The sequence below is a fragment of the Mustela nivalis genome (assembly GCF_964662115.1).
Source record: "Mustela nivalis genome assembly, chromosome: 10".
In the NCBI taxonomy this organism is placed as follows: domain Eukaryota; kingdom Metazoa; phylum Chordata; class Mammalia; order Carnivora; family Mustelidae; genus Mustela; species Mustela nivalis.
The window spans coordinates 50,615,297-50,629,265 of record NC_139029.1 but is presented as its reverse complement, the minus strand read 5'-3'; the positions used below and the strand labels follow the sequence as shown (position 1 = coordinate 50,629,265).

General features: G+C 38.1%; 1 protein-coding gene across 6 annotated transcripts in view; it reads right to left on the bottom strand.

The window, feature by feature from the left end:
• Positions 1–13,969, bottom strand: part of UBE2U (ubiquitin conjugating enzyme E2 U) — a 56,565-nt gene that overhangs the window by 1,318 nt on the left and 41,278 nt on the right. For 4 of the 6 annotated variants that reach the window (XM_082687615.1, XM_082687616.1, XM_082687617.1 and 1 more), the window contains 2 exons: positions 13,612–13,693; positions 5,116–5,213 (listed from right to left, as the gene is read on the bottom strand). In XM_082687615.1, the coding sequence (XP_082543741.1) occupies positions 5,116–5,213; positions 13,612–13,693 (180 nt within the window). The remainder of the gene's footprint in view (positions 1–5,115; positions 5,214–13,611; positions 13,694–13,969) is intronic. The other 2 variants (XM_082687619.1, XM_082687618.1) reach the window with 2 other exon arrangements.

Genomic DNA, 13,969 nt, shown 5'->3' with positions numbered 1-13,969 from the left:
TCTCATATATTTATTTCCCTAACACTATATCAAATAAACCGTGTAATATTCATCGCCTTCTAGTTGTGCTATGGATAAAGGTTATGAGTGAATTGTTCTCTTGGTCTCTTTGTTTTATAGAAATATCTGTAGAGAGCTATCAGTTTAGAAAACTGCCACTATCCCGGGAGCATCTTGAAGTCTCCAATCATTGAGTTTTTTGTTTTGTATCTTAGTATTAATCTCTAGCTTTCATTAGTTTAAATGTAAATTTTGTCTTTCCCTTGAGAAAACCTACTTTATTTTCTGTGAACTCATCATTGATGGACTAACTCCAGTTCTTTCTAACTATGTTTGGGTTGTTCTGAATTTACATGTTTTGGGGTATGAGAGATTCAGAGCCCAACTGAAACCAGTTTAAACAACAGGCAAATGTCTCATCTCACAGAAGAGGAGAAGTCAGAGGTAGGACAGGATTGGATAAGCCAGTGATTCAACAATATCATGAGGGACCAGTTCTTTCCGCTGCTCTGCTTTCCCATCTTTGGTGTTGTTTTCAATCTTCAGACTCACAGCAAGAGAGCTGTAGCCATTCTAGTACTCACATCAGATATGGCAATATCCAGAGAAAAAAAAAGGGGGTCTTTCTCTCTAGAGTTTCATTTTTTAAGAGTAAGAAAACCATCCCCTGAAACCCTCAGCATACTTCTTCTCAGGCAGAATTGAGTCACACACTGCTCCTAAGTGAGTTCCTGGTAAGGGAAATGAGATTACCACGGTGGGCTGACACCAGTTGTTGGCCAGGAATGAATGCTGAGAGTCAATCACTCTGACCGTTTGTCCTCCAGACCTAGCTCTGTTAAAAACAAGAACAAACTAAAACCAAAAGTAAACCAAACCAAACCAAAACAAAAGCCCAAAACAAAACAAAACCAAAAAATCCAAAGCAAGATATTCTGGCTAGAATAGCTGAGCATAATGTAAAACAAATATAAAAATGTTTTTCATTTTGACACAGAAAAAATATTATTTTCAACTTCCTTCCTCCAGAAAATCTTAAGTATTACAAATCCCTCCAAGAAAACTTCGATTTACTAGTCGGAATCAATACTAAAGGTCAGAACTCTGTTACTACGTTAACAAAATAATTTATGAAAGCACAAACGCTGATTGCCATATAGTTTGTACGCCTCTCTAGGGATCGATCCTGGAAATTCATATATATTTTTAAATATGAAAATAATTTGATAAAGATATTAAAATTTGTTCTGACTGGTGAGCTCTGATTATTGCCAAATAATCAGATCCATTCACTTCTGTGTCAGCTAGAAACACAGAAACACTATAGCTAATACAAGAATGAGGAGTTTAATATAGAAAATAGGGCTTACACAGGTATGGGGAGACATGGGGGTGGGAAGGTCTGAAAGATTGTAGTTGGAGAACTGGAAAAGCAGTCACTCCCTACTTTAGCCGGATGTGGGAAAACCAGGAGTTCATGGGGCACTACAAGGAGCTGTACACATCCAGCCCAAAGTGGGACAAAAATTGAGAGTTCGTGAAGATATTTCTGAATCCATCATATCTGTAAAGTGAGAGTTTGTGAAGCGGGCGTGAAACTGCCGTCTGAGGAAACTGCCAATTTCTTGGAAATTAATGGCCTCTTCCTCCCACCCACCTCCTAAAGCTCTGATGAATTTTTCTCAATAACAAACCATGCTAACCACCTCTACAAAAGAGGAGCACACAGTTCATTTCTTTTTCAACTGAGTCATGCTTCCTTTTCATATGCACCGTAAGTTCACTACTGCTACCTAATATGCAACCACAAAATCTCAGTGGCATACAACAACGAGCATTTGTTCAGTTCACCCATCTGTAGGTCCACTAGAGATTGGCTTATCTGGGTAGGGGATGGCTGGGAAAGCTGTCAGGGAAGCTTGGCTCTATGGCTTTCATCTTTCTCCGTGACCAGAAGGCTACTCCAGGCATGTTCTTGTGATGGTGGCAGAAGCGAAAAAGAGCAAGCCAGATAGCACAAGCTGTTTCCAAACTCTGGGCATATCATACCCACCAATATTCCATTGATCAAAACAAGTCACATGGCAAAATTCAAAGTCGATGGTCAAGGGAGTACATTTTGCCTATAGAGGTGGAACAGGATAGTGAATATTTCGCTCGTTCTTTTTCTTTTTAAAAATTTATTTATTTATTTTGGTGGAGTGGGGGAGTGAGAGAGAGAGAGAGAGAGAGAGCATGGGGTTCGGGGCAGAATGGGAGGGAGACAGAGAAACTCAAGCAGACTCCATGTTGACTGTGAAGCCTGGTGCAGGGCTCAATATCACAACCCTGAGATCATGACCTGAGCTGAAATCAAGAGTCAGATGCTTCACTGACTGAGCCACCCGGATGCCCTATGGATAGTGACTATTTCTGAATGATAATCTAACTTACTATAACCTCTTATGGATGGTCTCTCCTCTTAGCTATAAGATTAGACCCAAAATATATTTTACCGCATTTTCAAAGATGACAGGCTCAGCATTGGAGATCTAATCAGTTTCTAGACATTCCTTAGAGTGTTCTCTCTTCCAGCTCACCTTTCTTACTATTCTCGTTCATCAAGGGCTTATTTACCTTCTTCTAGGATCAGAGCTGATAAAAGCATAACAACTCTACTTCATTCTAGTATACATTCACTCATTCATTCATGAGCACTCAATGGCAACTGGATGAAGTGCTGTGCTGTGGCAGATTGAGAGGTAAGAGTCTCTTTCCTCGGGAGGTCATTTTCTAAGGAGACTGGCCGTAAAGAGACTTATATGACATCGTATACGTGGAGGACAAAATCTAAGGTGATCATCATGATCCCACATTCCAGTGTTCACATCTTTATGTAAATCCCTACATTTTAAATGTGGTTGGGACCTATTACTTATTTCTAATCAATAAAATATGACAGTGGTGAAGGAATCTCACTCCCATGATTATGTTGCATTTTATGACTCCAGTTTGCCATCACACACACTCTAAAGACTTTCCTTGCTGGCTAGATGAGGTAGGGGGCTATGTTGGAAAAGCCACAGGGCAATAAATTGCCTGCAGCCTCTAAGAGCTAAAGGAGGTCTTTAGCACACAGCCAGAAAGAATCTAGGCTCACAGTCATAAGGACAGAAGGAAGTGAATTCCACCAATAATAGTAGTGAGCTTGGAAGCAGCCCTTCCCCGTGCAAGCCTCCAGATGAGACTGCAGCCCAGCTCACACCTTGATCACAGCTTATGGGATCCCAAGGTGGAACAATAAATATGTGTTGTTTTAAGCCATTATGTGTGGTGATTTGTTACATGGAAATAGAAAACTAATATAGAATGACATTATGACAGAAGTGCTTAATCGCCCACAGGGAAAGCTTCCTATAGAAGGTAATACCCGAGCTGAATCTCAAAGGATGGGTAAGTAATAGAAAGGAAAGGAAGAAAGGGTTTTTGGCATGAGGCTATGAAGAAACACAGCAGCATACTTGTCAAATTTTTTTGCAATGAGGAAGGAAATAGTCATAAGCCACTGGGTCAGTGTGGTGTTTAGGGTATGAGTGGGAGAGTGGGAAGAGATGTCACTGAAAAAGCAGACAGATACAAGAGCATTAAGGACTTTTCCATGTCAAAGAGTATAAATTTTATCCTGAATGAAATGGAGAACAAAGGATTTTAGACTCAGAAAAACATAAGCAGATGTGAGCTGTAGAAAAAAGTCTGACAAAGCATGAACAGGAATTATTGTAATCATCAAATGAACCACAAGATCTCTTCCACTGGTGCAGATGTGGGGGTGTGGGGAGGACAAAGGTTGCAGAGAGCAGAGAGTTCATGGAGGAAGCAGAGTCTGGCTGGGAAAGGCAACATTGCTTACCAAGGCTTGCAGGTACCCTGAAATGCAGAAGAAGCCAGAGTGGAATTGAGAAAGATTGAGGCTGGCAAGTCAGATGAAGGAATCTGAGTGGTACGCCAAAACAGGAAGGAGAACGAGAAGTAGAAGCTGAGCCAAAGAAATGGAAGTCAGATGTATGGAAACTGGGCTCTTAGAAAACCACTGGATGAAGTTTGCTGCCTGTGCCTGGCATGCCTATGCTGTTGTGTTTGAAGGACAGGGGTCAGTGAAATGTGATAACTAAGACTTTTGTACTTTCCTGTTCACAAGGAATGTTTGCATACATGGAGTCACTTAGTCACAAGAATACTTGTGTTAGGCCAGAATATGAAGAACAAGTATTTACTGAACATCTTCTATTCAGTACTGGCTAAAGACGTAGAAACTGAAGCTCAGAGGTTAAATGCCTTTCACATAAAGCACAGACCTGTTATCTAAACACAAGTGCTCTGACCCCAAATGTTTTGCTTTCTCCTCTATACTAGTTGATTTTTATTATAAGTTACCAACTCTTTTCCTGATTAAGACCCTCCCTCAACTTATCCCAAGTATTTCTTTCTTTTTTTCTTTTAAGGTTTTATTTACTTATTTGAGAGAGAGAGAGAGAGAGCAAGGGAACACAAGAAGGGGGAGTGGCAGAGGGAGAGGGAGAAGCAGGCTCCCCCTGATGTGGGGCTCAATCCCAGGACTCCAGGATCATGACCTGAGCCGAAGGCAGACATTTATGTGACTGAGCCACCCAGATGCCCCTCTCAAAAATATTTCTTTAAAAAACATTAATTTTAAAAAAGATCACCAAAAACAATTCAATCACCATTATTCCTTTCTTTTCAACCATATTGCATATGCCTCTGAATCTGCAGTGACCTTTAGGGATTGGTTTATTTGGCGTTTCTTGTTTTGAATGCTTTTACACACCTTGAAACTTAGCCTTAGATTTCCAAATTATACATTAACCTATTAAAGGATGGTGAGCTTCAAAGTGTAAGTAATTCCATTTTTTTTTCCAAGTGCCAATTCCTATGTAAGTAATTTACTGAATGTATTTTGTTAGTCAGAAAGACTTAAAGCAACCTTAAAAGGAGAACACAAGATTAGGCCTCACAGATTTACATTTACCTGAATTGAAAAAAAAATTACATTTATTATTATAACTAATATTTTAGTTCTAAAATCAAAGCAAAACAAATAGGCCGAACTGCATGTACTTGGAGTGGGGCAGGGTCGAACTCTTTCAGTTAGATATTTGGCTCTGGAAGGCTTTCTTCTACTTTCTCTAGCCAGCCGAGCCGCAGTAGCTGCATACCTAGAATGAGAAAAAGAAGTCATCTAAATTTCCAAATGAATTCTGGGAAGTGTACACCACTTCTGAGAAAGATAAAGCAAACATATTAAATCAGACAGACAAGCAGAACAGCGGGGTTTGACTGTTGTGCCATTCTGAGTGTTCACTAGTGCAATGGTCAACAGAAATTATTCCATTTTGCTTCCTAGCATAGTAGTCATTAGGAAAACAAACAAATACGGTGTAAGATGAACACTGTAAAAGTAATAAAACATCAACTGGTAAGGCAAGGTGCATTTGTTTCCTAGGGCTTCCTTAACAAGTTTATTCTCTCACAGCTCTGGAGACTTATTATTTTTTTTAAGATTTTATTTATTTATTTATTTGACACAGAAAGATCACAAGTAGACAGAGAGGCAGGTAGAGAGAGAGGAGGAAGAAGGCTCCCCACTGAGCAGAGCGCCCAACTCAGGACTCGATCCCAGGACCCTGAGATCATGACCTCGGCCAAAGGCAGAGGCTTAACCCACTGAGCCACCCAGGTGCCACCAGAGGCTTATTTTTTGTTTGTTTAATTTTGTCAATTTGTTTAATTGGAACTGGTGTTGAAATTTTTTTCACCTATTGAGATGATCATATGATTCTTCTTTCTTAATTTTATATTGTTTGAATTTTTCAAATATTAAACTAAGGTTACATTCCTAATGTGAACCCCACATGGTCATGTATAATTATCAATTATTTATTATCTTATTATTAAATTTGTTATTTATTATAATTATACATATGGGATCCAATTAGCTAAAATCTTTACATCAATGTATATGAGGTGTATTTATCTGTAATGGGGTTTTTATTTTCTTTCTGGTACTCTTTGGCTTTGTTATTGAGGTGGTAACAAAATAGTCATTTTGTTTCTTTTTATTTTATCAGGTATTTATTCAGGTATAATTAATATATAGTGTTATATTAGTATCAGGTATACAACATAAGTGATTCAACAATTCTATGCATTACTCAGTGCCCCTCCTGATTAGTGTACTCTTAATCCCTTTCACCTGTTTTACCCATTCCCCCACACACCTGCCCTTTGGGAACCAAATTTATTCTCTACAGGTAAGAGTCTGTTTCTTGGTTTGTCTCTTTATTTTTCTTTGTTCATTTGTTTTGTTTCTTAAATTCCACATATGACTGAAATCCTATGGTATTTGTCTTTCTTGCTCCGACACTTTTGCTTACCCCTGTACTCTCTAGAGCTATCCACATTGTTTCAAATGGCAAGGCTTTTTTCTTTTTCATGGCTGAGTAATATACTACTCTGTGTGTGTGTGTGTGTGTATCTCACTTTTTCTTTATCCATTTATGAGTCAATGGCCACTTGGGCTTCTTCCATTGTTTGGTTATTATAAATTATGCTGCAGTAAACATACTGATGCAGATATCTTTTTGAATTACTCTTTTCCTATTTTGGGGGTAAATACCCAGTAGCGGAACTACTGGATCATAGTGTAATCCTATTTTTAATTTTTTGAAGAACTTCCATACTGTTTTCCACTGTAGATACACCACCTTACTGGTCCACCAGTAGTGGACGAAGAGTTCCTTTTCTTCCTCACTCTTGTCAACACTTGCTGTTTCTTGTATTTTATTATATCTATTAAGTTAAAAAGTATAACTAGCAGTTAAAGTATAACTTTAACTTGTTACCTATTCTTGAAAAGTAGCTTTATGTATGTAACGAGGGTCATAAAACTTAACTGTATCCCTTCCATCTAGTGATCTGATTTTTTGTAACATGTTCTAAGGATACTTCGTGGCTTCCTGCCTGTTTCTCTCTTCAGGTGGCACACAATCTAATATGCCTCTGGGAAACCACAGCCCTTCTTAAATTCACCCCTGCTCAGAGGAAGGCCCAAGCTAAACTACCTATCATATTTCTCTGGCCACAGTTGGGGGTGGGGTGGGATAGGGTGCTGATGGGGAGAGGAAGGTGGGGAGAGGAAGAGAAACAGAGAGACCGTTCACAAGAGTGTTCTACGTAGGTGCAGAACCAAAGGAACAATTCTCTTAAAAAACCAAACAAACAAACCTGGTATGTGTTTTTGATTCTTATCAAAATCCCTGCCCCCCCCCCTTTTTTGGAGAGGTAAAGAAGGAAGTAGCTTTAATTCATGGTGTTTGTAATATAGACTATCCCACCAGATTCTGTGCTACAACCAGAAATCCATGATAAAGTTTTAGGGTACATTATGAGAGAAAAGTTGATTAAATGAATTGAACCCATCAAAGGGGTACGATAAAAAAATGTGGAATTCATAAAAAAAAAACAGTTGAAAGAACTGGATGTGTTTATTCTGAAAAAAGAGAAAACTTAAGGGGATTTAGGAATAAGACAAACTAGCTATTTTCTGAGACTTAAAGGATAATTTCACAAAAAAGAAGAGCCTTATTTGTGTTGCTTCCAAGGACAAGTGGAGACACTTTCTTCTCTGCCACAGCATCACTGCTCGAGCCACGCCTACTACCCATATCCAAAGCCATCCTCAGTGTCTGAGCTGGCACTGGATCTAGTAGACAAAAGCGTGGGTTGTAGCATCTGCAGGCCTGGATTTGAATTTCAGCTTGGTCACCTTCAGAATGTGCAAACTTAGGGAATTTAAAAAAAAAAAAAAAACTTTTTCCTGCACATTCTCTTTATAAAATGGAGATATTTTCTCATATTCTGGATGGTTTTGCAGACAAATGTATAAAACACATAGTAAGGACTCAATAAAAATCTTAAGTGAATGAAAGAAATCTAGAATTATTGAATTATCGTAAGGTATTAGATTTGAGCTAGAAATACAGGAGATTCCAGCTATTTAAGTAGTCCTTGAAGTACTGAGCTCCCTGTCTCTAAAACCATCCAAGCAGAGATGAAGTAGTTGCTTGACAGAAATTATTTTTTTAATGGGATTTTTCCCCCCTCTGTCTATATATTTTCTCTGTGTCTCTATTTTAAAGGGATGTTTCCAGTGCCAACTCTAATGCTTCTCTCTTTAACCACAAGATGGCATTCAAGGCTCAATCTTTGGGGAATAAAATAAAGCCAGCATTCCTCCTTAAAAATATGCATTAAATATATAATTATGTAAATCTACAAAAATAACATTTAACTTCAAAAACCCTGAAAGGACAGCACAAACATACATTAAATTAATGTATTCAGTATAAATGCTTTCTATATAACTGGTGAAAAGGGAATCAAACATAGTAATCATATATTTTTGCGAGTTAAAACACTTTATAAAATCAGATACAGGAACTTAGAAATAATATATACTAACCCCTTAATTTAAAATATAGTACAACTATATCCATAGTATATCTTATAAATATAGGAGTGTTTTATGAAGGAGAAAAGAGCTAACATTGTTTAATAATAGAATTTGAGATTGACCAAAAAAACCTTTTCCACAAAAGGTAGATTTGCTTTGTGCTTGCAGTTGGGTAAATCATATTTTCACATAACCTAAAAATTTTAAGCTTTTAATAAGCATATATTAATAGGAAATTAGGAAATAGTTAAGTTTTAGTTTTCAAATACAAAATGCATTTATCAGTAACTTTGGGCAAGCTGGCTAATCTCACGTTTCTCTCATTAATACACTGTTGATACATCAATGCTTCCAGACTCTCTGTGGAGAAACGTAGGGGTGACAACCCAGATGAAGAGGGAGGCTGAGGATTTTGTCTCAAAGCTGTGTCTGTGTATAACAATGACGTGGTTTGACTTGGCCTGTGGGTTGGCTGGCTACGGCTTTGCGGGAGGCTGAGGGGTGCAACTGCGGGCTTAAACTTAGAGGTATAATCGTCAACTCCGCAGCATGGCCAGTATGCCATCAGGAAATGAAAGAATGTCTGGCACATAGGAGGTGCTTCACCATTTAGTTTCTGTCCCTTCTGTACCTCCGATGCGTAGACAAGATCAATACTCTTCTCCAAAACAGCAAACAATGTAAAAAACTCCAAAACCAATAACTTCTATTTAGACAACTTGCTGTCTGACAAAGCTTAGGTTCCTGGCACAGTATTTCCATTACCACATAAGCACTCATTAGCCACAGAGTATGACATAAACAGTTTTACATGTGCATAAGGAAGAATATTTAGGGAACAGCTTGCACTACCTTCTGGTTTTTAATCTTTCACTCTTTCTCCAGAGAAAATAAATACAAACTACTGAGTCATCTCTAGATTCATATTCTTTCCCATGTCTTAGTAGAAATAAAGCATTTGCATGAATAGTCAAGAGACAGGCAAAGTAACAGGAGAGGAAAAAAGGCCTTAGAAATGATCAAATGACCAAACCAAATGATCGATTCATGAATATTTATGAGCTGCTTATAATGACAATGGGTTCCTATTAATATCAACTAAAAACATGTGTACAACTTAAGAATTTGCATAAAATATTCATAGCAGTCATTTATATCTCCAGTTTTCAATCATTGTACTATAACTATACCCTTAGAATTCCCCAAATAGAACCATTATCTTTCTATTAGAATTGGCCTTATTTCAAGTCAGCATCTACATTTAATTTTTCTAAAAGTTAACTGCCTTCACATCTAATTGACCTATTAAGTGAGAAAACGGGGGTAAGTATGCACCATTCAGGGGCACCTGGGTGGCTCAGTGGGTTAAGCCGCTGCCTTCGGCTCGGGTCATGATCTCAGGGTCCTGGGATCGAGTCCTGCGTCGGGCTCTTTGCTCAGCAGGGAGCCTGCTTCCCCCTCTCTCTCTCTGCCTGCCTCTCTGTCTACTTGTGATCTCTCTCTCTGTCAAATAAATAAATAAAATCTTAAAAAAAAAAAAGTATGCACCATTCAACAAAACGACTAAGTGCCTGCTAGGTGCCAGGTGCCGTGCTAAGTGCTGAGACTAGAAAGCACACTAATGTCTTGCCCTGGTCCTTCTCCATGAACTGATCAATTTCCACACCACAGGTACTGAAAGAGACAGGGACTGAGTGTTCTGGAAGGAGAGCATGGGGGAATGTGGAAGCCTGACTCAGGGACCCTGTCACAAAGAGATGCTGGGCTGGATTGTCACGCCATCCTTGTGGTGTACTTTGCCAGGCAGCAGAGAGCACAGTGGCAGAAAAGGGATAAGAACCACGTGTATGCTGGAATTAAAAGAAATGTGGTTGTGATAGGCAGCCGTGCTTGTGTTCTAACTGGAGAAACTGTGACAGTTCTAACCTGTTTCTGACAGAGACTGTATTTATTCTCTGAAAAATTGGGGAGTGTAGGTTTTTGTCTCCTCCTCTCCTCGGAACTAATATTTATTGACTGTCTCTAAGTCAACACTCTATGACTATATATCTGTGATCTCAAGAGATCAAATGTGAAACAACTTTGTAAGGTAAGTCATGTTTATCTCTAATTAGCAGATAAGGAAACAAGCTGAGAGTGGGTATGAATTTCTCTAAGATCCATCTGACCCTAGAGCCCCCCCCCATACTATCTCCAAAGAAAGTGTTCTGTCTGAAAATGGAACTAGGGGCACAGTAGAAAAAGCATGAACCTTCTGAGTACTTACTGAGATACTGTTTGAAGAATTTTACATGTATTAATGTATCAATCCTCACAATCTCCTTGAGCGGTAGGTACATTTTTCACTGCCATTTAACAGATAAGGAAACTGAGGCACAAAGTAATCTAATAACTTGCCCTTGCTCTGTCAAGGCGTTGGTAACTGGCAGAGCCAGGACTGAGATTCAGATAGTCTGGCTCCCGTGTCCCTGTGCTCAAGGACTCCACATTCCACCTTTTCATTCAGACCAAAGCCTAACTCTAGACCACCAGCAAAGACCCTGCTGGGAAAGACATCCCAGGCAGAAGGCACAAAGTGGTGAAGAGATCTTATGTCCCAAAATAACAGTGAGAAAAAAGAACTTGGTGTGGCTTAAGAATCAAGTCTTGATTGATGAGGAGATGGGAGAACAGTAGGAGGAGGGATAAGAAGCAGGAAAGATTGGTCTTTTTCCTTAATGCTATGCAGATGAAAGGCTGTTGATTTGAATTTTCTCGCTTTTTTTTTTTAAATAGGAAATTTCTGTGCAAAAAAAAAGCATTTTCAGTACTAAAACCGAGAAATGCATAATGGTATTACATTGAATGTATACACAAATCAGACACTTGCAAAGATGCCTAAACGTTTTCTACTTGAGTCTCTAGGAGTTGATCACTTTAGTATATTGTATTTTGACAGAACACAAGACATTTAATAATTATTTGAAAAAGAAGTGGATTCCCCACACTTTAGATTTTTACAACATATTGTTGCATATTTATGCCACAATAAAATTCAGCTAAATGCAATATCTTTTAAAAACTTTAGTGTTTTTATATTAATCAATTCCCAAAATTTAAGAGTTATCATTTGATCCAAATATATTCTCATCAACCACCAGATGGCACAAGGTGTGAGAGTTTTATTCTGACAGGGTCAACCATGCACATGATAATTTGACCTGTAACTTCAAAATAATGTATTTGGGAAAATGTTCTAGCACTCAAACAGCTCACAATTATTTCAGCCATATGTAGAAGTGGATGGATAAGTTGAAAACGGCACGGCCCTACTATTTCTAAATGTGGGGTTCTGTGGGACGCTGGCATTACATAATGAATCAGTGATCAAATGAATAAAACAAAGCTGTTCTGTTAAAGGAAATAAAAAAGGAAGTCATGTCAAAGCAAAATTAACCTTATATTCTAAGTAGCTTTCTTTAACTCTAAACAAAACTTGAAACACGGCTTCAAGAAAAAAAATGCTTGTACTCCTTCAAATTCTGCTTTAAAAAACTTCTCTACTGCCTATAATTTATTCTGAAAGCAGAAAAGTATCAAATGCAAAAGCTTTTTCTCCACTTAGGCTTGAAGGGAAGTTGTCACAGAAGTCAAATGAAAAAAGAATATCCAACTGAAAAACCCAATTTGAGTTATGATGTTAAAGGGTAGGAAAGTGTATTTTCTTAAGAACTTCAATTTCTACACAAATTCAAAATACAGCACATTATTTTTATTAATCCTGTATGTCTATTTGTTAGCAAGGCAAAGAGCTAAAAACTAAGGTAAATGAGGCAAATGCCATAAAAAAAAAATAGGAGGGATCTTTAATTCTCCTTGCATTGTATAGAATATTTACTGAGTACTTTGAAATAAGCATACTAGAATAAATAAGTACTATAGCCAAGCCAACATCAGAGAGCTGAGAGGCAATGTTTCCTCTACCATGACAAAAAAGAAAAACTGCCTTTAGAACTCAAGTGACCAAAGATGAGATTAAGATCCCTTCAGCGTGGTCTAATAGTCATCGATTTCTGGAGATACCCTAATAGTTTATTTTCATATTTTACTATATACTTCCTTGTTAGACGAAATAATTTGGTTCCTGAATGAAAAATCTGTGGAAGAGGGAATCACCAAGGCACCCTTTTCCTAGTTCTAAGTCATGTATTGATAAGGATAATGGGAACAGGAGTAAGAGAATTAATGCAGAGAGTACTGTGAGAGTGCTTCACTCATGCCCATCTCTATTTTGGGCAGTCAATAGTGAAAACTTGGGGTGCCTGGGTGGCTCAGGGGATTAAAGCCTCTGCCTTCGACTCAGGTCATGATCCCAGGGTCCTGGGATCAAGCCCCACATCCAGCTCTCTGCTTGGCCAGGAGCCTGCTTCCTCCTCTCTCTGCCTGCCTCTCTGCCTACTTGTGATCTCTGTCTGTCAAATAAATAAATAAAATCTTAAAAAAAAAAAAATAGGTGAAAACTGATGAAGGAAACCCTTACTAAAATGGAGTTGGGGGGCCAGAAGGTGGAGCTCTACTACCCACATCAATGATAAGAACTGTCCATTACAGACTCCAGCAGAAGAATCATCAACAGAAAAAAAATCCTCAAAATCCTCAATCACAGATTGAGGGAAAGATATACATTCCATCTACTGTAAGAAATTGACTACTCCAGCAACTCAGCCAATGACCAACAGGCATCATTCTGAACACTCGCTTTTCTCCAAAGGTCTTCCTTTCAAACTCCTCCCAACTTCCTCCTTCTCTACAAAGCGACACTCCTCTTCCTATATTTCTTGGACTTGCCCTGTGGTTTAGACCTAGCTTGCAAATCCCCAATTGCTATTCTCTGCTATTCCTAAATAAATCCCTTTTTGCTGGTCAAATAACTTACAGTTCTAAGGTTAATAGTAGCAAAGATGTTTCCCACCTGGGTTCATAGGAAAGGAAAAAATGGCATGTCTAATTCTTGTTCTCATGTTTAGAAAAGGGCATCCATTGTTACTTCCAAAGATTTCTTCTGATGATTCAGTTAGACAGTAGAAAGTAGAATGATATATATTGCAATACAAAGTACTTACTTTAAATTCCATTCTTTAGGATGTTTTAATTCAGCTTTCTTCCATTTATAATACTCTACAATAAAATTTGGATCTTCAAGCACTGAAATTAGAGTTTTGAAAAAGGAGCATTCTTTAATAATAGCTCAAAGTTTAAAATAATTTACTTTTCATTAAGTTGATATATGGCAATGATATATCCTATATAGTCCAAGTCATACTACAATGCTCAGACACTTTACAAATTTCTTCCTTTGCCTTGAACTTTGAAACAAGTAGATTTTTCTTCCAAAGTTTTCATTATAACAACACTTGTTTATATACCATTTATAGTAATGAAGAAGGCATTAAAATAACTCATACAGAAACTACAGACACC